This window comes from Lathamus discolor, chromosome 10 (genome assembly GCF_037157495.1).
Source record: "Lathamus discolor isolate bLatDis1 chromosome 10, bLatDis1.hap1, whole genome shotgun sequence".
Lineage (NCBI taxonomy): Eukaryota > Metazoa > Chordata > Aves > Psittaciformes > Psittacidae > Lathamus > Lathamus discolor.
The window spans coordinates 10,584,599-10,608,776 of record NC_088893.1 but is presented as its reverse complement, the minus strand read 5'-3'; the positions used below and the strand labels follow the sequence as shown (position 1 = coordinate 10,608,776).

The window sequence follows — 24,178 nt, the reverse complement described above, 5'->3', positions numbered from 1 at the left end:
ACAAAGGCTTCTTCAAACGGCTGTTTCATCAGCCACTTTCAGCATGTATGTGTGCAGTTAAAAAATATGGAATTGAAACTTTCTATTGACTGAGATTGGGTGAGAATGCCAAGATTTTGGGTCCCTACCAGAGGTGCTGGTAGTTTCCACACCCCAGTGCTCATGAGGCAGGAAAGGAGCAACGCCTGCTGCCAGCAGTGGCTCTACAGGTAGAAATTCTCAGACAGAGAGCAAGACCCACAACTTACTTTTCTAAGAAACATTTCCTGCATTTTCGAGCAATATTTATTCATAAAAACCCAAAACAAGCGAAAAATCCCCCCAAATGGAAGCTGCACTCTGCAAGGCTGAACATAGCAGCAGTGCGGATGGCTCTGCAGTGCCTGGGCAAGATGTCCCTCAATGTGAAGTTGCACAACATAGTTGAACCAACTGAACTTTTCTCCTGCAGCACAAAGACAGGGAGAGGTCTCCCCTCCACCCTCCTCCTCATCATTCCTGGAGCCCCTCCAAGCTTGCAGGGATGTGAGCTGGTTTGATGCCAGCATGGGGAGGACCAGCCCCAAGGGGGTCCCAAACCTCTTTACACCCAAACTCGGCACTGAGGGAGGCATTTCTCAAAGTCTGCTATAACAAAGTACCTCCTTCCTCCCCAAAAAGGTTAAGTACCAGAGCACAGTTGATGGTAAATGATCAGCAGGCTGAGCTTGCAGAGGAAATTCTCCACAAGGAATTCTCTGCGAGGTGCACAACAGCACCTTGCCTATTAAAAAATACCTGGTTTGGCTAATTTAATATGCTATCTGCACTGAAAAAAACTCATCTGAATGAAAGCTTTTTCTTGTTCAAACCCTAAAATTCTGTCATCAAAGACAGTATTAAAACAATAAATTCACCAACCTTAATTACACCAAATTTAATTTTGAAGATCGAATTTCCATGCTGCCAGGTAAAGACAGGCATAAACATCATTTATAATTCACCACTCAGTAAATCATTCCTACTGCAAAGGCCTCAAGATATGGTACCAGTAAGGCAGAAAGGCTCAGAGTGGTGAATTAACACAAGGAAAATGCTGACTCTCCTCCTGCCACCAGCTCACAAGGGAGACCATTTTCCACACAGGTTATTGTTCACATTGCAATTCTGGATAACACCAGAATATAGGATTTACCATAAAACAGGGTGTAGAGCAGTACCCAGCAGCCTGGGGATGTGTGAGATCCACAAGGTGATGGGATGATGGGCAGAAAGGGTGCCATGCACCCGGCAGCACTGGAATACTCTGTGACAGTGGAGAACCACAGGGTTCTACAGAAGCAAAGGCACAGCCACAGCCACTGGCAGGAAAACCACGGAGTCACCATGGCATCAAAAAGGGAACAGGCTGGCTGCTGGAGCCCTACAGCATCCTCCCGCTGGCACCACATCTCATTTTCCCCTCTCCATTTTCTGGTTAAGGAGGTTCCCCTCCCCACTCCCGGCCAACTGGAAGGCATGAATCACAGAGGAAGGGCAGATCCTGCACACCCATCCTTCTCTCCCTGCGAGGTCTCCCCTAGTCCAGCCTGTGGAGCTGCCTTGCTGCAGATGGCACAGATGGGCCTCCCTCATCCCTCCCACAGGATGCCTGCCACATACCCAGGAAAGTCTGTGCTGGATCCCAGAGATAGCAATGAGAAGCCTGACAAGCCTCAAGGCAGAGAGAATATAGGAGAAGGAAAAAAAACATGCAAGGAAAGAGGAAAGGAACATCACTTCTCAGATGGAGCAGAGCACTGGGAAGGTACAGCAAACGGTCAAATTCTTCACTTGTCCCCAGGCACATGAGGAAGATCACTGCAGAGGTCTACACCTCACTTTGCAAGGGGACTCTGAGACTGCAAGACATCCTTCACCAAAAGCACTTTTAACAGCCAGTGTGGGAGCAGTGATTTACAGCACTGTGGAAGACCCATGACATCCAATGAAAGGCACAGAAAAGAAGTGGAAAATCCGGACTGCAGGAGAACATATTGTTCTTTCAGCTTTATCACCTCCCTCTGCAAGGGCAGGAGAACCCCGGAGCCACCATGGCCCTCTGCATCTCCCAGCTCTTATTTCCATCTCCCATTCACCACAAAACTACACAGATGCTTCCATTTCCTAGATGCCCACAAAATATGTGTAGTGCATGCTATGGTCCATACTGTATCATACAGATTTAGCATTACACACAGGACCTGGCCATTTTGCTAAAAAGATCAGGACTCTGAGACACTTTGTGATGTTCCATCCTTGGTTCTTCTGCAAGCAGCTTGAAACTGGTTTGTTTCGGATCCAGAGCTGCTGCTACATGACATAAATTGCAGATCTTTCCACCAGAAAACTGAGCTGCATTAGGTTGATTAAGAATGACTGAGACGCTTGCATCAGCCCAGACCCACACAAACCTCATCAAAGCCCCTGGCCACAACCAGCTCCAGGCAGGCACCTGGGCACCTCCCCATGGGCTGGAGAGGGGCCAGCAGTGAGCTCCTGCCCTCCCAGGGATGCCCCTCAGCCCTCCCATGAATGGGGCAGCTGAATTTCCAGGGCTTTTTCATTATGTAGCTGGGGAGTGGAAGGGCATCAGCTCACCCAGAGACAGAGAGAGGAGTGTAACCCCTCTCCTTGCGTTACAGCACAACTTTTAAACACATTACTGAAATAAACCCACAGCAGACGGTCAGCAAGGATCTTAGTTCTGACCCTAAGGAGGCAAAACTTTTTACCTCTCCATCTTTATGCTTCCTCTCTCCTGGGTTACACTCAGCAGAAGCTCCCCTACAGATTGCACCCACCAAGCAAAGCTTTAAGTGGGACACACTTCCCCCAGGGCTGGGAAGCAAAGCGCGCCTCCTCCAGCTACTCTGCCAAGTTTCCAGAGGGAAGGAGACAGGGGATGCCAGCAGGGATGAATGAACAGAGCCTGGGCTCAGGAGCCAGCTCTCCTTTGCCACAAGGCCACCACGGCAGGGCCAGGCGATGAGCCTGGGAACAAGAAAGGATCATCTGATGGGAGCCAGCAGAGATGGCAGCCAGGAGGCGAGTGGGAGCCCTCAGGGCCTGTAGCAAACCAGCAAGAAGCAAAACTGCTCCGGAGGCAAGAGGGAGGGTGGCAGAAACCTGGCGAGGGTGCAGACAAAGCCTGCGGAGCCACATGCTTGAAGCAAAAGGAAAAGGCAAATGCTGGCCATCAGCTTGGAATAAACCAAAACTCATCGAGCGCTGCTCCCAGCAGCTGCTCGAGAAACAGCTTTAGCTACGAGAACTGGAAATGATTGCTGCTGCAGACACGCACTGCCCGCGCTCGCCCCAGTGTGCACCAGCCCTGGGAACTTCCATCCGTACGGACTCTCCAGGAGGACAAGCTGCCGTTTCCCAGAGGCAGGCACGGCTTTCAGCAGCTCACAGCCCCGCTCGCTGCCAGGCATAGAACGCAGCAGCTAGTCAGGGTGCCAGCTAGAGCCAATTATAACTCACTGACCTGCCTTGGCGCTAGCACGCATGGGAATGCGCTGGCTCCCGCCTGCCAAATGCTGGAAAGCTATAAATGGGAGACATTTGGAGAGAGGAAAAATTAAGGAGCCAACTTTTAACTAGGCTGAAGTGCATTGGACCATGCATGCTCCCTGTGAAGGGAGAGAGGAGGAGAACGATGATGATCTCTGATGCACTGCTGGAAAAATATAGGCTGGATTTTACAGACAGAGGTAGTCTTTAGTTAGCAGGAACCGTTTCTTCTGTCGGGTTCGATTACAGCAATTCACTGTTTCTATACTTCTGCACATGGTGCTTAAGTTCACAGCTCTCAGTGCAGTCCTCTGGGCACAGAGGAAACAAATAGTTGCTTTACAAAGCAGGAACCTTGCCGTAGGAAGCTGGGGGGTTTTTCTTGTCCTTGGTCACGCAAGGGCCTGTCTTTCATGATCCAGCTGTCTAACAGCGAGATCCTGGTTTTTTGTGGCAGGGTGAAACCACAAAGTACATTGCACACGCAACCCTGCAGAATTTTGCTGAACTCCATAAACCCTGGAGGAAAAAGAAATCCCCAAAGTGCTGAAATAAGATTCCTGTTACGAAATAGCTATCGAAAGAACCTTGTTTACAATCCCTGAACACAGAAAGACATCCATCCATCTCCTGCAGCCACAGCGCCGCCGAGATGCCTTAGGGCTTTTGCATCAAAGAGGCTGCCAGGACCAGCCATGACCCAGAAGAGGGGTGTAATCTACCTGGTGCCTTGGCTTGTGTTCCCACCTGAAGGGGCCTTGTGCTGTTGGGTCACACTACCTGGCACGTCTGCCCCTTGCGTTTCATATCTGGAGAATTAAGATAACATCTACTTCACCTTTGTGAATGCTGTGCCCTGCCAGGAGCCCAGGTTGAAGAGCAGACGAAGAGGAGGTGTGGTGGTGCAGGCAGAGGAAGGCGAGCACAGGGCTCACAGTACTGGAAGCAATGCACGAGGCTCATTTTAATTTTTCAAGAGTCCAACTGCCTGAAACAGGCTGATGAGAACAATTCTTCTCTGTGTGCCAGATAACGCCTTCTGAGCACATTTTAATGCAGTCTGAATTACTAAGACACTGACTTTTCCTCCCTCCCCATCTTTGCCTGGTGGCTGCACGCACACAAGTAGTGCAGAACCCCCTCCAAAAGAGCTAATCTATCCACCACATGGAGAAGACACGCACAGACCGTTGCCTTTTGCCAGTTTTCTCATAAAAGCAGGCACCACTTCAACAGCCTATTTTTTCTGTGTTACACACAAAGCTGTTGGCCTGAGGGCTGCAGGGCTCTCTCCAAGATGACATCGCTCCAGGTGGGTCAAAGCTGAAAGATTCCAGCTAAGAACCTGAGGGATTTCTTAAACATATGGACAAGCAAGAGGACTGGGAAACACACTCAATGCACACGCAGAAAGGAGTGAGGGAGAGAGCCAGAGCCAGCTTTAATGTTGCTTAAAATTCTAATTTTTTCTGTCTGAATCATGCATTGAGCACACTTACTCCAGCTTATATCACATCTCTATCCCTGGGCTCAAAATTAAGCCTCTGTGCAGAGAAGCAGCCATGCAGCATCACCCTCTCCTATAGCAGTCACATCTACGATATCGTGTTCAAACCTCCTGTCTTATTCAGTGCAGTCCTTAAGCCTGTGCTGGCTGGGATTTCTTTCACCATTTTTGTAGAATTTAAATATCTTTTTTTCACCAGCAAATGAACCCAGTGAAATTGAAATATTATTATGTATGTTTCCTGTTAGTCTCCTCATGCAGTAATGCCCTTTTGGTCAGAAACAAGAGGAAATGCTTCAGAAAAGGGCCTTTTTGTGGAAGTAGAAAAGAAGGAGCAAAACGGCTCCTGGTAAACCCAGGACACAAGGACAGGGACCGAATGAAAGGTTTCTGACTACAAGGGGAAAAGCCTGGGATAAACTGTCCCCAAGGAAGGCATCCTGGAACAGAAGTGGCAAATGCTTCATCCCTGGCAGTGTTCAAAGCCAGGTTGGACAGAGCCTTGGGCGACATGGGTGTGAGGTGTCCCTGCCCGTTGCAGGTGGTTGGACCTGGATGATCTTAAGGTCCTTTCCAACCCAAACCATTCTAGGATTCCATGAATGGCAGTTTCATTTTTAAGGGCTTGCAGCTACCTGCCAGAGGAAAAGCCTCTGCTTCGGTGGCAAAAAGGCAGGACATGGTATGAACAGCAAAGCCTGCTCCAAGGCGGAGCTTTGAGAGCCGGCTCCATCACAGCTCGCAAGCAGCTCACTTTGTGAGCAGCTCACTTTGTGACCAATGAAGTTGCTCCCAGATGCAGAGCCACACACCTTGCTGTCTGGGGTACCAAAACAAGACAGGACTGAGAAGAGCCAGGCAAAGACTCCTGATTGAGGAGAGGATGGCTGCAGCTGAAAGGCAGAGGAGGTTGAGGACATGGAGCAGAGCTCCTGCTCAGGGAAAGCACTGGGGTCCAGTAATAGTGGTAAAGGTGAAAAAGTGTAGGGTTTGGATGTAGAGGACATTTTAGAAGCACAGCAAGACAACAGTGGCTCCTGGTCACATGAAGACTTGAAACAACCACCATCGTGGCTGACGAACTCATAATTACAGAGTGGGGAAAAAATGTTTCTTTTTGGGGGTTTCCATAAAAGAAACACAAAATACAAGCCAGTATCTGTTCTCTAACCAACAGTGTTGCTTCTTACAGCCAACGGTTTAAAGAGGATCCTTCCAAGAGACTTGTTAACCTCCTCCCGAGTGATGCATCCAGCGTGATCCAACAAAGCCCTGTAGTCACTGCATGGCTCTTCCCTCACCAGCAGGGCTGGAAGTCTCTCAGGCATGCAAGACCTCAGTCCTCTATATCTGTCCATCAGAGACAGCCACTCACATATCTGATTACCAACTTCCATGCCAGCTAACATTTCCAGCGTACTTGCCAGCCCCAGTTAGTGTCCCGAATACAACTGGCATCCTTGCAAGCATCAATCTTATTGCCTTTATTTCTTCGGAACAGCATCCATCTGCTCCCAATAGCTCACATCTGGCATACTGAGCATTATGAAAGATTCTCAGTCCTGTTCTAAGGAAATTATTCCTCCAGCCAAGAGATTCATGCAGAACTCAGGTTAGTAGCTGTAGTTACAAATTTACTACAAATCATACTTGAGGTTTCAAATTTCAGAATTACAATTTTCATCTAGATTTTGTATTTAATCCCTGTAAAGTTGCTCTTATGTAAATTGTTGTGTGACAGAAAACATTTATGGAGAAAGAAAGGAGGAGAGGTGGTAGGAATCTGAACACAGAACCCACACAGCAAAAACACTCCTGAACACTGCCCAGGCTGCTGAAAGTTTCCTCCTGCAGTGGGCAGTGTATAGGAGATGGAAGTGGTATTCCTCAGCTTAAGCATTTGCTTCCCAGTTTCACTGCCTAGCATAGTACACTAAGTCTTCCTCTGACAACCCCAGAGCAGGAAAGGGTATGACCTGCACCTTCCCAAGGGATGAGGGCCACTACTTCATCTGCTCAAAACACTGGACCAGGACGAAGCAACCTGTGCCTCATGCTGAGACACACGAGCTGAACTGCAGAACGAATATTGATCATTAGCTCTTGGCAAGGGGGTGACAATCTCCTGTGTGACCATGGTCAATGGGACGAAAGCATGTAATTAGGCAGAAGAAGATCCTGACACCCTTGGAAGACAACAGCAGGATGGTGCTTGGAAAGGCTGTTTACAGCCCACAGCAGTGAGCTATAAACTAGGACTTTTGCAGAAGGGGCTCACCCTCGGGTATCAATGGCAGCCAAAGGGAAGAGCTCTGCAAGTTCACAGTATTCAAACAACACCTTGAACTCTCCCAGCTAATAACAGCACAGCCTGAGGCATTACTGCGACCAGCAAGGCGGCTTTTGACATTCCCCATTCCAGTATGGGGAACATGGTTGGTCTGATGCTTTTGCATCCAGATGCGGCAGAGACCAACGCTGTGAGCACTCCAGCCTTCATCCCTGTTTCAGCTGAGCTGGCAGTTTGTGTTTTGTCATTCCTGCCTGGCTGGGGAGGCATGGACACTTTGCCCTCTGATTGCAGTGGGAGCAGCCCAGCCGGCGAGGCTGTCAGTACTAAGCGTGCATGTGTTTCACTTGGCCCTACTCCTAAAATAATTGTTTGGCCACAATGGAAGGTGACAAGCGATTCAGCTGTGGGATATTCCACAGGGAATATGAGGAGAAACTCCCCAGCCACTCACATGATGGTGCCTGCGCTGCTCCAAACTGCAACGTCACATCATTCCCCAGGGTCAGCCCTCACTCCTGGCCCAAGACGTTCTTCTCCTCTCCCCTACTTGGATCAAATGGCTTCCTTGTCCTCCTGGCTGGGTTAATCAGGAGGGTCACTGACAGCAAAAGAGGGTGCACCAACCTTGACCCGAATGTGGCAGGAACTGCTATAGAAAAACCAAAACCCTGCTCAGCTTCCGGCAGGAGCATGGAAAGTGCAGCCAGAATCACTGGGAACTTAGATATGGAATTAACAAATATCTCTACCCAAACATGCATGTTCTGTGATTGCTCAAGGCCCTAAATATGCATAAATTTGGATGGATTTTCACTGGAGAACATGAAAGACAGATTCTTGACACAGGGATCACCTGCGATCAAGTTTCCAACTCTTCCTCCAACACATCAAAAAGATCATCAGAACTGGACCCGGGAGAAATATTTTCCCCTCTTACTACGCCTTCAGAAGCAGCTGAACCATTTTTGCCAGTCAGTTGTTTTGTGGGGGTTTTGGGTGGTTTTCTACTCTTAATAACCAAAGGCATGAATAATTTCCAGCATGGAAAATTTCTGCCTAAAGAGCTAAATTTGGCACAGAATCATCCAACAGTCATATAATAAAGGCCTCCAGCAACAGCAACAGTCAATGCTACCAATCCTACCTAGAGCATTTTTTTCCACTGTGCTAAGAGGTTTTGTTTCACTCCTTGCCTTTCAATCCAATTTCCACTGCACTGCACCACAAGTTTAACATAAGGATACCAGGAAGCATGTGCGATAAGGGGGAAGGAAGGGAAAAACCACAACTTCATTCATTCTTTCAACAGAGCCAAAAAGGAGCAGTTATTTCTTTTTTAAAGAGAAAGCTACAGGGAACAGGGAAGGGGAACATGATTGCTTTATACCTTCCTATGTATGTATGGGAAGCTATACATATTTATATATTTATACATGTATATATATAAATGCACAATATATATTTATACATAAAGCATCTCTGCCTCTAAAGATGCTGCAGGGTGTTTTGCAGAAGCAGCTTGAGTCTCTGGCTTCACACACTCTCCAGTGATGACGCTTCCCATCTAGGAGCATGCACAGCTCCAGCCAAGATGGAAGGGGAGGAAATGAGGAAAGACAGCCACTATTTCCCTACATGTTCTTCCTCACAAGGAACAAGGCAGCCCAGGAAAACAGCACATTTGGAAGCACAAGTTTATCACATATAAACTCCAAAGGACTGTGCCCACCTCGCAGCAAATGATGGCATGGGCTTGGCCACCACCTTGCAGCACCAGTGAAGATGAGATGCTGCAGAGAAGGAAACTAGTTCCATTTCCTTCCAGCCCTGGCTGTAGCCCAACAGCTGTTCCCTGTTTATTTACTTTAATATTTCCTTGGTTACACAAGCAGCAACACACAGCTTAACCCCTGCCTGCACCAGCAGCCACTTGTGCCACCCTACCTTACCTTGCCTGGCACGATGCTGTGGAACAGCATCATGGGGCAGGGTAAGGACACCCAGGGTCTTGCCAAAGCTGGGCTCTCAAAGTGTTTACTCCATGTGCTCACCCTCACAGTCATATCCATGGCTCTGCAGAAAGTGCCTTGCTGGGCAGGAGACAGGGCATCACAGATGTGAGCAGCCGTCCCACACAATCCTAGGCTTACGCAGGCTGAACTGACACCAGCTGAACCTGGGAAAACCATCTGGATTCCCATGGGCTTGCTTGGCTGGACAGACCCAGATGTGCTGTAGTTTTAACAGCGTATTTGTGCCTGGATGCAGCAATTTCAGGAAAGGCAACCATAGCACCCTTTCAAATAAAGCATAAAGTGATGCTCAGCTTCACCTGAGAGGGTCACCGCAGACAGAGGGTGCCCAGCTCCTCCCCCGGTCCTGTGCACAGACCATAAGTGACATGGCAGTGACAACTCTGGCAGCTGCTGCTGGTCCATAGATCCCTTCATGCATTTTCTTTCCTCATCTGCACAAAGCCTGTTCCAACAGCTCCATTTGTATTTTGGCCCATAAAGCTCAGCCAGACCCCTTGGCTCATCTCCCCCGTGGAGGGGGTGGAAAACACCCTTTGCCTGCCCGCCCAGAACACCAGCTTCAGTTTTCTGCAACCCATCCTCTCCCAATTGCCTTTCCAGCCTCCTCTCTCCCTCCTGACTCCATTTTCTTCCTGGCTCCCCCCAACACCAGGAGGTAATTGCTAAAGCAGCTGCCCTCTGGGCTGGCAGTGCTCTGCATTTCCCCAATGTCTGCTCCCCAAAACACCAGCCAGTGGGACACAGGCAGAGGGAACTGGCGCTTGTCAACAGCAGCCCTGTTTTTCTGGGACAGCAGCATTTATTAGCTCTGCAGGGATGGACTTTGGGCCTAACTTCAACAAAATCCCCTCAAAGCAAACAAAAAACCCAACAAAACCCCCACCGCTTGCAGAGGTTTGCAGGAATTCAAACGCACCTACACAGCCCTGTGTGCATTAGTCCAGGGAGTGACAGCAGAACTGTAACACTTGGGACATGCAAAAGACCTCGGGTGTCCCCACCAATGCACAGGAGGCACTGGAGCAAAAAGTCCAGCTCTTGGGGTTGGCTTGTTCCTGGTTTCTCAAGGATGTCCAAAATTGCATTCAAGTTTCCTCAACCCAAAACATTTTCTGGGAGATGACAAAAGGTGTGCTTAGTGTAAGGCAGAAACGGCGCTTCCCAACTGACCACATCTTTCAAGCCAAAACCCCAAGGAGTGGTGAAACGCTTACCTGCAGGTCAAAGAACTTGCTGTACCGTCGGTATATGACTTCTGTGGACCCATTGGACCAGGTGACTTTGATAATGTATACCTGTGGGGAACAAAGGAAGAAATCAGAGAGGAGTGACTCAATGACCTGTACCACAACCCAAAAGCTGCTAAAGCTCCAGCGCAACCCCACTGCTGGATGTCAACCAGGGAAGTTCATGGGAGAACTTGAAGTCATTTCAGCAATACAAGAAAATATTTCAGTGTAAATTATGAAGCTCCACTGATGTCTACTAAATCCCTATTGCTAGTTGCGAACTAAGACAGCTCCCCACCCCTAAATAGGGACATACATCGAATGTGAAAGGGTGATTCTGTGTAAAACCACAGCTGAAGTTACTCCAGACACAACCACATTACGAGCTAATAACTATGCCGTGGCTGTCCCATCTATGGCTGCAGCATCAAGTTTGATGTTGAGATCCCAAAGCCCATAGGGTGCAGCACCAAACACCACTGCCAGCCCAGGTCCCAGGGCTGGGGCTTGCAAAGACTCAAACCCAGAAGGTGTGAAACTCCATCTGTCCTGCCATAAGCAGCTCTGAGGTTTTGTTTACTTAAACTTGCTGGGGTGCAAATTACCTCCTGTTCTTTAAACTGGCACACAATCAATGATGGTAATTGCAGGTTATTCACAAGCTTTTACTGGTGATGGATGGATAAAAAAAGAAAAGCCTTTTTTTTTGTTTTGTTTTTTATTCTTCTATGAAAGACAAGAAGCAAATAACAGGATTAAGCAATTACTTATCTAATGTCCTTGCTGCTTGTTCACAGAAACCAAAGATGACCCCCCATGAGACACCAGTGTAACACTACCAGTCTTCGCTAATTGATAACAGATTGACCAAGCAGAATGCTAAGCAGAATGAGGGCATGTGCACTTTCTCTTCTAACTGTCATGTCCTGCTTATTTCCACCAGTAATTCGAGTGTTGATTCACTGAAGCAGGAACAAACATTCAGAAGCTCAGGTGGACAGACCTGCTAGAACTTCAGCTAACATAATTAAGTGTGAGGACTCCTAAGATGCTGTTTTAGTATTTCAAATGGAATCCATCAAGAGTTTCACAAGGTTTCTCACATTTTTCCAGGTCCTGGAATGTGACCAACATCCCAGCCCAACATCGAAACTCAAACACCAGGAGATTCAAATGGGTAGCACAGCACTGAATTATCTGAGCTCATCAAGCCTGCTCAAATGCTGTACTAAAAGAGTCTAACCAAAACTCACTCTGCTGCTCAGAGGGCTGACGCTGCATGACCCTCCAAGGTGAGGAGACTCGGGAGACTCCTGAGGAATGACGCACTCTTTCCAGTGGAATCACTTCCAAATTAAGTTGGAAAAAGAGGCAGCAAGATGAAGCAAGTCCTTATTGCTAAAATAAAGAACTTCAGTACTTTCAACCCAGCAACTCAATGACCACTTCTCTTAAACGAGATGATCAGCCCAAACACAGCTGTAGGCACTCTGCTGACTTGCAGTGAGCTGGCTGGGTGTCACAGGCACCACCAACATCTCCCAGACAAAATCTGACTCACTCAGCATCATCTTACAGGCTTTATTCAGCTAATCACAACCCTCCCCATTCACAAATTCTTTTTTTGAGCCAAAAGACCTGCTCTTTCTGCATATTAACACAAGGAAGACAAAGGGCTTCTTCAAGACAGCATCTGTTGCAGCTGTGGAACCTTGGATGGACTATGATTTGCTGCAAGGGAGGCCCAGACACTGTGCTTACTTACCACAAACATGGCTTGACAAGTACTCTGCATTGGCTCAGGTACAATGTCCATTCAAGAACATGCTTCTAGACGTCAGCAGGTCAGATACAACTTGGCTGGCCACAGTTCGCAATGAAAACAGATAAAGTTGCATGACACGGCCTCTGAAGTATGTGACAGCATCCGTACAGTCACCACCATGCCATCAGAAAACTAAGTGTTAACTTGATGCTAAGTAAGCATCCAAGCTGCCTTTACCCTCACTGCAGGACTTGCCATCAAGCCAGCATGAGCTCATTCTGGTTGGAAGCTCAGCTGATATCCCAGCTTTCTTACCCAGTCTACAGCACTTTACGGGGTTATATCACTGCTGGCTGGAGAAAGCCTTCCACTGGGGCAGGAGGAAGAGCCAACTTTTCTTCATTGTTTATTCCTATCCTGCCTTTATTTGGAGTCAACAGCTTATTAGACTGGGATTTTAATCAGGATGTGGATTTGCTCAAGCCAAAATGAATTCAAAGCTCTTAAGTGTAATAAAGCCATGAGATTTGAGGGCACACCACACTTTATTACACCCTTTGCAACTGAAGGAAGGAGCGCTTCTCCCAGCTGATGAGCTCACTCTGATTTTGCTGAAATGAGAATCTCCCAGGAGCCTGGATAACAGTTTCTTGCACGTCCCATTTGGATAGCGGAAATGTCTCCAGGGGCATCTCTGTGCCTATTTGTGGAAAGCAGAGAAGATGGGGAAGCCCACAGGAACAGGAGCTCCTCAGTATCGATAAGAACACTGTCTCAGTAAAGCTGTGTTCCTCTCTCCTTGTAAATATTCCTTGTCCTGTACTCTGCTGTATCCCACCGAGGTATTCTGGTGGCCAAAACCACCACAGATCTTGGTCTCTGCCAATACCTAATCCAGCCCCTGCTGTCCTACGGCTAAAAAAGACACCAGAAAACGTAACTCAGGTGATATCTTCAACTGACAACACAAGTGCAGATTTTGAAAGGTACGAATGGTGCCATTGGCCACTCAGTGATGGTTTTGACACGGACTGGAGGTGATGAGGCACCAAGCTCCCATAGGCACCAGGCTCCCATAGGCACCATCCCTTTCTCAGGTGCTTTTGGAAGACACTTTCAATAATCAAGACAGTTTTTAAAGCATTGCACTTGGTCTGAAGTGTCCCCTCCTGGCCTTGCTGCACTATGTCCTGCCAGGAGCAGCCACCACGAAGTACCAGCTCAAACAAAGCCAATTTTGTCCTGGTAGGATCCACACCATCACTGGCTCCCACAGCCCTTGATCCTGCAGAGGCTGCTCTGAGGACAGACTTTTTCCCAGCCTGCCTGTGTGGATCAGGGCATGTGGAAACAGTTATTTCATGGGTTTTCTCCAACTCCAATTTCTATGGTCCTTTAAAGAAATAACACAGAGAAACCACCAGCAGGCCTTTTCCATGGAAAGCGCAAAAGGATCTCCCAGGGCTGCAGCTAGCACTGCCTCGGGGACACGTACGCAGGGGAAGCACCGCTGGGAAGAGGGGAGCAGCTGCTCGGATCCCTCCCCGTGTTTCCCTGAGGGGTGTGGAGAGCCCAGCAGATGGCAGGGAGGCAGCGGGCAGCCAGATCCAAGAGGGGGGCTCTGGACCCCCATCACGTGTGCTGGGCCCCTGGCCAAAACCAACAGGCAGAGCTATCTAAATATGTACAGCCCTTCCTGGGCCAGCGACAGGGTCTGCACCATGGAGGGGAACTAGCTGACTCGGTGAAACCTGGGAACCAGCAGCTCCCCTCCCTCCGGGAAGGATGCCTTACCATGCCCCACTCCCATCCCTTGCTCTGCTCCAGCCTACACTACTGCACACGTGCCACGTCAAAACCAGTCTGATGCCTGAAGGCAACAGGCCAAGCTGAGGTTTGGAAGCAGTCACCAGGCAGAACCCAATCGCTTTTGGCAGAAAATACCAGGACTGAACCCTCTTTAGCTTCATTTCAGCCATGGATTAGGGGGGAATAGCTGAAAATCATGCCCATGCTTCTGAAATCCTTGAGACGCAGCTCATGGTGTTTGTCCTACAATAGCAAGGTGATAGAAGCACAGAGCTTTCAGGGTCACTCATATACACAAAATCCTGCTTTCAGGATTAAAAGAGTCCCATGCCTGCACACTCAGCCCCCCATCGCTCCTCTTCCATCCACCAGCTCCCCTGCCCTCGAGCCATGAAATCACAGTCCTACACTGCAGCAAGCCCATTGTTACAGAGCAGGAGGAGCTCCAGACAGAACAACCTTGTCAGCCACAGCAAGGCTAAAACAAGACCTGCCCTCCGCTCCCAGGGGCCATGGGGACAGTGCTGGAGGTGCAGATGGATCTTTAATAACAGAGGAGAGGAGCCCTTCACATTAACACCAAACGCTCTCTACGCTTCTGTCCTGTGGAGGGCAAAAGCAGATCAGATCCTTCACAGAATATGGAAGCCTGCAAAAGGCTGAACTCTGACACACACCACAGGGATTTGGGCTCTGTGAACTCCCTACATTACAAGTAATTGGTCACATACGAACTACTTAGAAATCACCAGCTGGGAAGCTTACCATCGGGACCACCACTGCCCAAGATTCTCCTTGGTCACATTAAAACCCAAGTCCCCTAACCAGTAATATAAAGATGCCCAGGGGATCCTGCAGCCTGCCTGGACAGACATCACAAGCTCGGTCCCCATGGCATTCCTGTAGCATGACCCCACGCCTGTCACTGCTCTCCCCAGCATCTCTGGAGAGGCAGCTCAGAGGGAGAACAGGCCAGTGGAAAGCGGGACTGAAAACCTTCGTAAGGGACCTGTCAAAAGATGACAGGTTGCTAAAAGAAAAGCAAATGGCACCCGGCCAACTGTAACAGAGCTGTCAAGGAGAGCTGCCATCAGCCCACACAGCAGCGAGGGTGCCCAGGGGAAACACTGCCAACTCACAGAGGCTGAATGCCTGAGGGACATCCAGGACACCCCTCCTAAGCAGGAAGGCACCCCAGGCAGGGAGTGAGCTCCAGTGTCAGGCAGGGAGGCTGCAGGAGCCAGCTCAGACACACATCCAGAGCAGCCAAGTCACAGGGACCCGAGCGCGAGAACAGAGGGGACAGAAGCCAGCACGAATTATCTCTATCTGAAAGGGCAGCCAGAGATTTAATGCTATTTTACTTTTTTCCCCTCAAAGAGATGAGCAGCAAGCATAAGCCTTGGGAGCTGCCAGACCCCAGAAGTGTTTTTCCAGAGACTGATAAAGAGCCTCAGTGCTGCAGATTGCAATGGCTCCTGGTGACTTCTACCACCCAAAGGGACTGAGGGCTCAGGAGTCCTTCACAAGCCCTCATTCTTGCACCTTCCTCAATAGGCACACTGTCCCGTACAACAACATGGCTAGAGAGAGGGGATGATTCAAGCGGCTGACTTGAGGCTATGGAATTAAGAACAGATACTTCAAATAAATCAAATAATAACAGAAACAGTTTCCCGTTCTGAAACACGAGGCCGTGTGACCTCCTGGAAGAACCACTTCTGGACTCCTTGCATAAACACACTGTGGACATACACAAAACATGACCTGGGAAACAGCCTGGACTGCTTAAATCCGAGATGGAAAAAGGCAGACTGAAGCTGCAGGAAAACCTAGAGCTACAGTTTCAGCCTCTCTCCTCCCATGGAGGAGTTTTCCCAAGTTTTCCAAGGAGACTCGCAAGGCATCCTGTCTGGACAGGGGCAAGTAAGGCTTTGGGAAGAGGGCAGCTGCTGGCTGGCCTGGGAGCTCTCTGCTGGCGCTCAGTGCATGGCTGAATGGGGCAGCAAGTCCTCCCTGAGCTCAGCACCATCCAGCTACACCAGCTTGAGGCCAGGAGCAGCACACCCATACTGACACAGCCCTGCAGCCCTCCCTGGGCAGTTCTGCAGCAATCCCTGAGCTTCCACAGCCCCAAAGCATCCCCTCACCAGAGCTCCTCGCATTGAAACCCTCCTATTTCCACACCAGAGGCACATGAACAACGGCAGGGAGGAAAGCAATGCAATGGAACATGGAAAGACACCTCTATGGGGCTGCAGGGACATGCAGTTCTGCTCACCCATGACCAGCAGGCATCAGTGTAGGTCCCCGGCTACTCAACAGAGCTTCTACATCAAAGCCAGACATAACAGCCTCCAGCAGAGGCAGAGCTGTCGGCAGAGCTGTTTCCAATGGGTTGGAGCCTGTGTGGTCTCGGGTCCAGCGAGGCTATGTACAATAAACCTCTCTGTGGAAAACTCCACATATTTAAAGCATCTTTTGCCAGCAAAGGGGAAAAAGCATCAGTGTGTCTATTCCACCCGCACTCCCCCCTAACCTGAAACATGGAGAAGTGATGCGAGAACCTTGCACCCTGGAGAAGGGAGCACCAAGAGATTCAAAGGGGCAGGGAAACCAAAGCAGCTGAGGGATTGAGGCAAACTAGAGCGGGTTTAATACAGAAAAGGGAGTGGGAAATTGTAAGAGGAAAAGAAAAAAAAGAAGGGAGGTGGCTGGAAACAAAGAAAGTTCTTGGCGGCATGCTGCTGTGCTTGGCCCCCCTCCATCAGCATCCACTGCTGCAGGCGTGTGGGGCTGGGGAGAGGAGTGTGGGGCTCTTGTGCCACAGGACATCGAAGCTTGGAGCAGGAGGACAGCTAGCCTCCAGCTCTGGCCCCAGACACCTTGTCACCCCCTCTCTCCTGCTCTGTGGACAGGGAGAGCTCGAAGAAGGGTTGTGTTGGTTCATATGGCTCTAGAAAAGGCACGGAGAAGCAATCTCAGCAGTAACTGCAGGGCACCACAGATACTGCTGTGGTCCCTCTGGTCTAGCAAAGGAGAGAGGCAGAAGCAACAAGTCAGAGCTGCAGGAAGGAGCTGGGTAGTGGGGATGCGGCAGCATGAGGACAGGCATATCCTCATAACCACAGCAAGTAACTCAAGCCAGCCTGCCCACGCACCCAGGACTACAAAGTAGGCATCTCCCCTTGCTCTGATTCACCCCTTAGACTGTACCCTCCCTAAAACCCAGCAAGTGACAGCTCCTCTTGCTCTGCTGTATGGCTTTCCAGGGCACAGCACTCACAAAGCTGCTGGGTTGAAAAGCACACACTTGTGGGGTTACACCAACCACTGGGACCACAATGACAACCCACCGAGCCCTCTCAGCTGCAGCACAACCCCTCAGTTGTACAACATACGCACCCACTTGTTTGCTCCCAGTCGCACTGAAGGTCAAACATATGGGTTCGTTTGTTTCCTATTTCCCACTGCTACATGAAACAGCTGGAAGATAGAGATACCCTCCAAAGCGAAGCTGTGAGGGATCAAGGTCACCAGACCTCTACGCAGGCAGAGCCGATGGATGGCCCCGGAGCTGAAGTTCAACTGCTGGAATAGAGTACAAGCAGCAGCCTTCCACACAGAGCTGCATCCGCCCCAGTGGCCATGTGCCAGGCAGAATTTGGCCCATCCACTGAACTGCGACATTCAAGGTTTTCAACAGCCTTAAGTAACATGACTAGGGAAGAAAAAACAAAGGAGAGTTTGCGCTCAAGCATTGGTTTCCACCCACAAAGCTAACAGGGCTCCCTGAAGTCCCAACTCTCTCGAGAGGAGAGGGGGAAGGAAGGATTGGTGTGCTCTGTAGTGCTGTGCAGCAGAGCGGGGTCAGGCTCAAGAATGGGTGCACATTTCTATCAGCTACAGGCTCCAAAAGCCCTGCCTGCCTCGAGCGGGAGAGTGTCAGCCAGCTGACAGGAAATGGGATGAGATACAGCAGAACCACAGGATACAGCAGCAAAACACCACTAAGGATGCTCAGAAGGCCCTCAAAGCTCTCAAGGCCACCAGTACTCAGGAACTCCTCACCACAGCAAAGACTCCAGCTTCCCGGGTTCAGCCTTGCTTCATGCATTCTGGTTTTGCTGTTGCTCTCTTTCATGCCCAGATCAGTTAACGGCCCCTGCATTCATTTTACACTACTCATTTGAACCTCCTGCTCCCTCAGTCTTACACATCCAGCTCCTTCGGCTCCCCACAGGACATTCCCACCATACCAAGAGCACCGTCACTTCTCCCAGAGAGCGGAGCACGGGGGAGTCATGCCCCAATGCCCTTTTTAAGCCAAGCAACCGGTATGATTCATAACAGCAGAAATATCACAGCTGCACAAGGTGATGCTGTGCCAGGTCCCCACAGAGCTCTGCTCCAATGTGGCACATTGTGACCGGGAAACTGTGACATACAGGTCCATGAGGCACGTTCTTCAGAAGACATCTGCTCTATACATATACAGCACTGAAAAACCACTGAACCTGTGGATTAGCAGCTCTTGTCCTCTTGCCATTTGAGCACTGTTCTCTGAATGCTCCATATTCAGTTCCAGCTAACCAATGGGGTTAGGTTGGACACTGAATGAAACCATGAACAGCCTCACCACTACGAGCAATGAGAGCAGAGAAGACACCTATCATCACATCACAATTTCCACATCAAAAATCAAACACATTTATTTTTTGAATGTGGTTTTCATCAAACCTGTTTTAAAAGATCCGTAGATGCTATCAACTAGGCTCCAGGTTCCAACACGTACTGTTGATTACTTTCACAAGGCAGCTGGCACAAATGAAGTGGTTCAATATGTATGGGTATTCACCTTGTTCGCAATCTTAACTGAGCTTACAAAATAACCTGTGCTGCACACTCTGTTTAAATTTCCTCTTTCAAAAAGATACATGGATGCATGGAGGCTGGGGAAGGAAGTCCTGCAAGAGCATAGTCCAGGTTTCCCAACAAACTAACACAACCAGACAGCATGCTGCTCTCTCCTTCCTGTCGGATGTATATGTAAAACTTTAGTGTGTGCTCTGGAGCAACCATTTAAACAACATAAACTATAGAAACATTCTTGGCGGATGGGTTGTAGAAATGAAGATGGTATTGCTATTAACACATAAAATAACACACAAACTGTAGCTGTATTAAAACAAAAGGTCCTGAAGTCTGCGTAAGGGGAAGAAAACCAACTCAAGTCTGGATTTAGTAGGGAAAAGCATCTACTAGAGAATAACAAACACAAAACTATAAAAAGATCCTGCGTGAAGCCCTTTAAAGGAAAATTCAGTCTGTTTCAACTATGGCTTTGTTTTGGGTCTTTTCTGAATAAACATTCATTTATCAGCAGTTGAGATTTGGCCAGACCATAGCAATGACAGTCTGCTGTGCTGTCACACAGAATGATTATTTTTAAATCTTGCTCTTGGGCTTTGCCTTTCCAGATTTGCAGCATGGCCCTGGAGCACTCGCCAGCAGTGCCCCTGAGGGGCATGAGCTGTAACCACTTAACATAGGATTGTATGGGAAATGTCACTGCAGCCATCGCCTGAAGGACGGGAGTCCCCTTCTTCCCTTGGACAATGGGCTGCTGAGATCCCGAGCTCTGTTGTTTACTTGACAGAATCAGAGCAGTGCATCCTGCAACAAACACCTGCGAAAGCATCATTTCTTGCTGCCCCTTCCAGGTATTGCCCACGAAAAAAACTTAAAAGACACAAGCAGCACAAGTGCAGCTGAAGCAGTCGGGGTTAGCAGTCCAGGAGAGGTGGCTCCGCAATACAACGTGATACGGTTTCACAGCCAGCAGAGCATATTCAAAGCCCTGATCACTCAGAGCAAGAAGCTCGGTTACCCTGCCCCTCTCGGCCATTCCACATGTGTGAGCAGAGTTGGTTTGACATGAGCAGGAGCAGACGTGTTGGCTTCACACCATGCCAACACCACAGCAGCAAGAGCCTCCCAGTAGCACAAGCAGAGAAAAGCCCGCAAAGGACAGAGCACACCCTGCTAATTGCAGTTTAGCCTGGCCCTTCCAGTGGTGCTCACTGCAGTACCCACCAAAGGGGTCAGCACCTCACTGAGGAGAAAAAGCAATCAAGAGGCCTTTCTCATTTTCCCTATCCCCCAAATGGCTTTAAACATGCCTGGGCTGGGAACGCACCCAGCCCTCCTGCCCTCATGTCAGGCACTGGGCTGTCACCAGGGTAAAGATGGACAGGAGATGGGACAAGTGCACTGCTGTCCCAGCGTAGCCTTCCAGAGGAGCACAGCCACCAGACACATGGGGAGAAGGGGCAGGACAGCAGAACCGCTGCTCTCTTGCACTGGGATTTAAGCCAGCGGAATTCACAGGCACACAGGCATGTGAGGGCATGGGGCTGTGTTCAGATCCCAGCTAAAGCCAGACACTCAGCCTGTGTTCAAGCCGGCACCCAGCTACCCAAACCCCATTCAGCACCTTGTTGGGTCCTTGTCCAGCCTAAGCCTGAATTTGGGGAAACATTGCATCTCCTGCTTTGAATCAGAGCAGCAAAAAAAGGACAAGTCTTTGTCCCAGGCACCACAATGCTTTTTGCATCAATTACCAAGGTGACAGGCAAACCACGCTGGCCGGAACAGAGCTGGCCTTTCCCACAGCCCCTCCCCACCACAGGCATCAGCCAGGGCTTTGAAACACTGGTTTGATCTCACTTTTCTGGGAAACTGGAATCCACAACTTTCTGCTGTGGTCTCACCACTGCCAAGACAACTGCACCTTTGTCCGGCACAGAGAAGCTTCTCGCCGATGCCGAGAGAAGGCTGAGCCTGAGCCATGGGTCACTCGCCGGTCAGGCCAGTGCAGAGGCAACAGGAGGAAAAGCTGGAGTGCCCCTGCTCCTCCAGCCTCCCCAGGGACAGCGAACGGCTGCCTCACAGGATGGAGGAGAGCACACCGATGCTCAGCAATGAGAAGCCAGAGAGCAAACGTTTAACACATACACTTTGTGGTTACAGCGTACCAGCAGATACAGTCTAAAGCAAGATGACTCAGATGTGATTTCTGCCCCTCCTCTCCCTCTTTTTACGGGAGTAGGAAGAAGAAAAAAAGACATGAAGGGTTTGATTCCATATAATTAACTGGCTTTGTGAATCTGCCTAGTTCCTATCAATTCCCTCAAACAAGGCATGTGCTCCCATTCACTCCACACTGCCTGCCCCTCCCTGAGCTCAGCCCTGCTCGGTTTTGGTCCAAGGCAAGTACAGGGAAAGATTAGAGGCAGAGGACTCGAGTCACTGGTTGAAGAGGGAGCAAGCGGCCAAGTGGCTGTCATGAGCTGCCTTCTCTCATCAACCCTGAGCTTCTGCTCCAGTACCCACACCCAGCTGCCCTGCTGTACATCTCTCTGTACAGAACACCCCTGTCCCAGATTTCCAGCCTCACAGGGATTATTTGTGCTCTGCCCAATGCCACCCTGCAGGTGGACAGTGAGTGGGGACAGTGCGCAAAACAGACTGTGTCCAGCACCCGGGGTGCATGTCCCAGCCAGGGGGACACAGGTCCTAAGGAGTGCACGGAGCCCCCAGCCAGGGAACAAGAAGGCCTAAACGGAGAGCAGAGGAGCAGCCGCAGGCAACCCCTTCACAGCCCCGTTACAGGAGCTGGCAGCAGCGCAACAGATCCGCCAAGACAAACAGAATGCATTCGCAGCTCAGCAAATCTCCTCACGTACATGCTCCTCCAGATTGGATGCATAACCCAGCTATGATGATTTAAGTCTGAGATGGACGCAGCAGGAAGAGGGGCACGTCTGGAGCTTGGGACAGGCTGATAAAGTCAAAGGCAGGGCAGAAGAGGAAGAAGGGGTGATAAGGGGTTGAGGTGGCAGCGGCCACCCCTACATCCCTGGATACAGGCAGAAGGTAACAGCCCTCTATACCCATCCCTCCATCCTGGCTAGAGCTGGCCTGCCCTCTGCTTCCCTCCAAGTGTTGCTCACTGCCACAGGCCAGCCAGGATGACACTGAGAAGCCCCTGATCTCCCAAGAGCTCAGGGAGCCTGGCTCTGCTGACATGCAATACTCCAGCCTAAGCAAACAGCACATCCCCTCACAACCCAACTACACCGCGAACACTGTGTCACTGGGTCACCCCGGTCTGAGGTGAATGGGGCGGGGAGAACATTTTGGTCTTTGTTTTACGGCTGTTGCCAGGATTCACCCACAAGGTCTCCACGGATGCCTGGAAGCACACCAAAGTTTAAATAATAGAAAAAAGAAAAGCCCAACCCCTTCAAAAAGAGACAAGCCCACAACAGTTTGGAAGATGCCCTGGAGCACACAGGAATGCGCTCCCTGGGTAGCTCGGCAGAATGGGTGCAGAGGACACGGGGGAACATCTCACAGGAACGGTGGCACCGTCCCAGGCGCAGAAGGAAGGAGCCGGGTTGTTCCTTGCCCCGGGACTCTGCAGCCGGCAGGTTCCAGAGCCCCTCCGCCGAACGCTGCTCCCTCCCTAACGCAGAGGCACTTCTCGGGGGTGCCCTGCAGACCCCATCTCCGCCGGGTGCCTGCTGCCATCCGGCCACCCCCGGGCACGTTCCGGCGCTCCCTCCGCGGGTCCCGCACGGGGTCCGCACCGCAGCCGTGTCCCTGCCTGCCCCCCAGCAGCACGGCTCTGGGGGTAGAGGCAGCGCGTCCCCCGCTGGCAGGGGGACACCGGGTGATCCCCACGGGAGACGCCGGGGGAAGGAGCGGCAGACCCGGCAGCGCTGCCCTCTTCTTCCTCCTCCTCCTTCTCCTCCTCCCTCCCGCCAGGGCTCCGCCGGGGCAGCCATGGGGGAGCGGGGCCGGCAGCGCCCGGCCTTTGTTTGCCCAGGGCCGGGTGCGGCGGAGCCGGGCGCCCCGAGCCGCGCCACTCACATAGTGCTTGTTGGGGATGCGCCTCTTCTGCACGTCCAGCACCTTCACCTCCGCGATGCTCCGCCTGGGCATGCCTCTGCCCCTCGCAGCCCGGCGCCAGCGGCGAAGCGGGGAGCGGCGGCGGCGCTAGGGGAGGCACTGCCGCACGCAACCGGGACCGGAGCCTGCAGCGCCGAGCCGAGCCCCGCCGAGCTGCCCGCCCGCTGCCGAGGGCGGGAGGCGGCCCCGGCCCGCCCCGGCCTATCCTGGCCGACGGGGCGGCCCCACCGTAGCTGGCTTAAAGGGGCGACCGGCACGGCCCGCCCCACGCGTGTCCGCCCAAGGAGCGGGGCTGGCAGGGGGTGCGCGGCGCCGTCGTGCTCGAGGTGGAGCGGGGAGAGCGGCTCGGCTGTGCCCAAGGGCAGCTTTCCAGAGCTGCGGCCGGCTGCTTGCATCGTGGGGAGGTGGCTGCAGGGGTCCCGGCTTGGCCGTCCTGCCTGGCACGGAGGACCTGTGTGTGGGCTCCATCACAGGGGTTTGACTCTTTACCCTGCTCTTGCCCCATAACAACAGCCCCCAAAGGCGGTGCTTATGACATGGCCATAAGCAACCACATCCCTAAAGGACACAGGAAATGAACTGAGTAGGAAAAGGTGGCTTTCTGGGCTGACAACCTGCCCACGACACCTCTCCTCCCTGGCAGTCCAACCCCTCCTGGATGCACACCTCTGCCTTTGGGGCAGCTGAGGGGACGAGGCAGTGACCGGGCACTTCTCTACATCAGCACCACCCACAGCCTCCGTCTTCCCAGCAGCTTCTCCGCACGTGGCATGACCACAGCTCTCTTCCCCGTTGGGCTTTTAATTACATTATAAAGTTACTCAATGCTTGCACTGGCAGGTCATTCGTTTTCATACGAATTTAATTTAATCATAAACAACTCATCTCACTCCTTAGCAGCTCCTCAAATGTGGCTCTTTCTTATACTGTTAACTTCACTACAACCACACCAGAAGAGGTACAGGCAGATTGCCAGGGCTTTATTGCATCCCCCTTGCCCTCCCAAAAGGCTCATCTTCATCCTCTTCC

The 24,178-nt window shown here is 50.9% G+C and overlaps 1 protein-coding gene across 2 annotated transcripts in view; it reads right to left on the bottom strand.

Annotated features, from left to right (window-relative positions):
* Nucleotides 1-23,331, bottom strand: part of SH3PXD2B (SH3 and PX domains 2B) — a 73,426-nt gene extending 50,095 nt beyond the window's left edge. For both annotated transcript variants that reach the window (XM_065690339.1, XM_065690340.1), the window contains exons 1-2: nucleotides 23,111-23,331; nucleotides 10,585-10,665 (exon numbers count right to left, since the gene is read on the bottom strand). In XM_065690339.1, coding sequence (XP_065546411.1) covers nucleotides 10,585-10,665; nucleotides 23,111-23,182 — 153 coding nt within the window. In that variant the 5' untranslated portion in view covers nucleotides 23,183-23,331. The remainder of the gene's footprint in view (nucleotides 1-10,584; nucleotides 10,666-23,110) is intronic.
* Nucleotides 23,332-24,178: the final 847 nt, after the last annotated feature.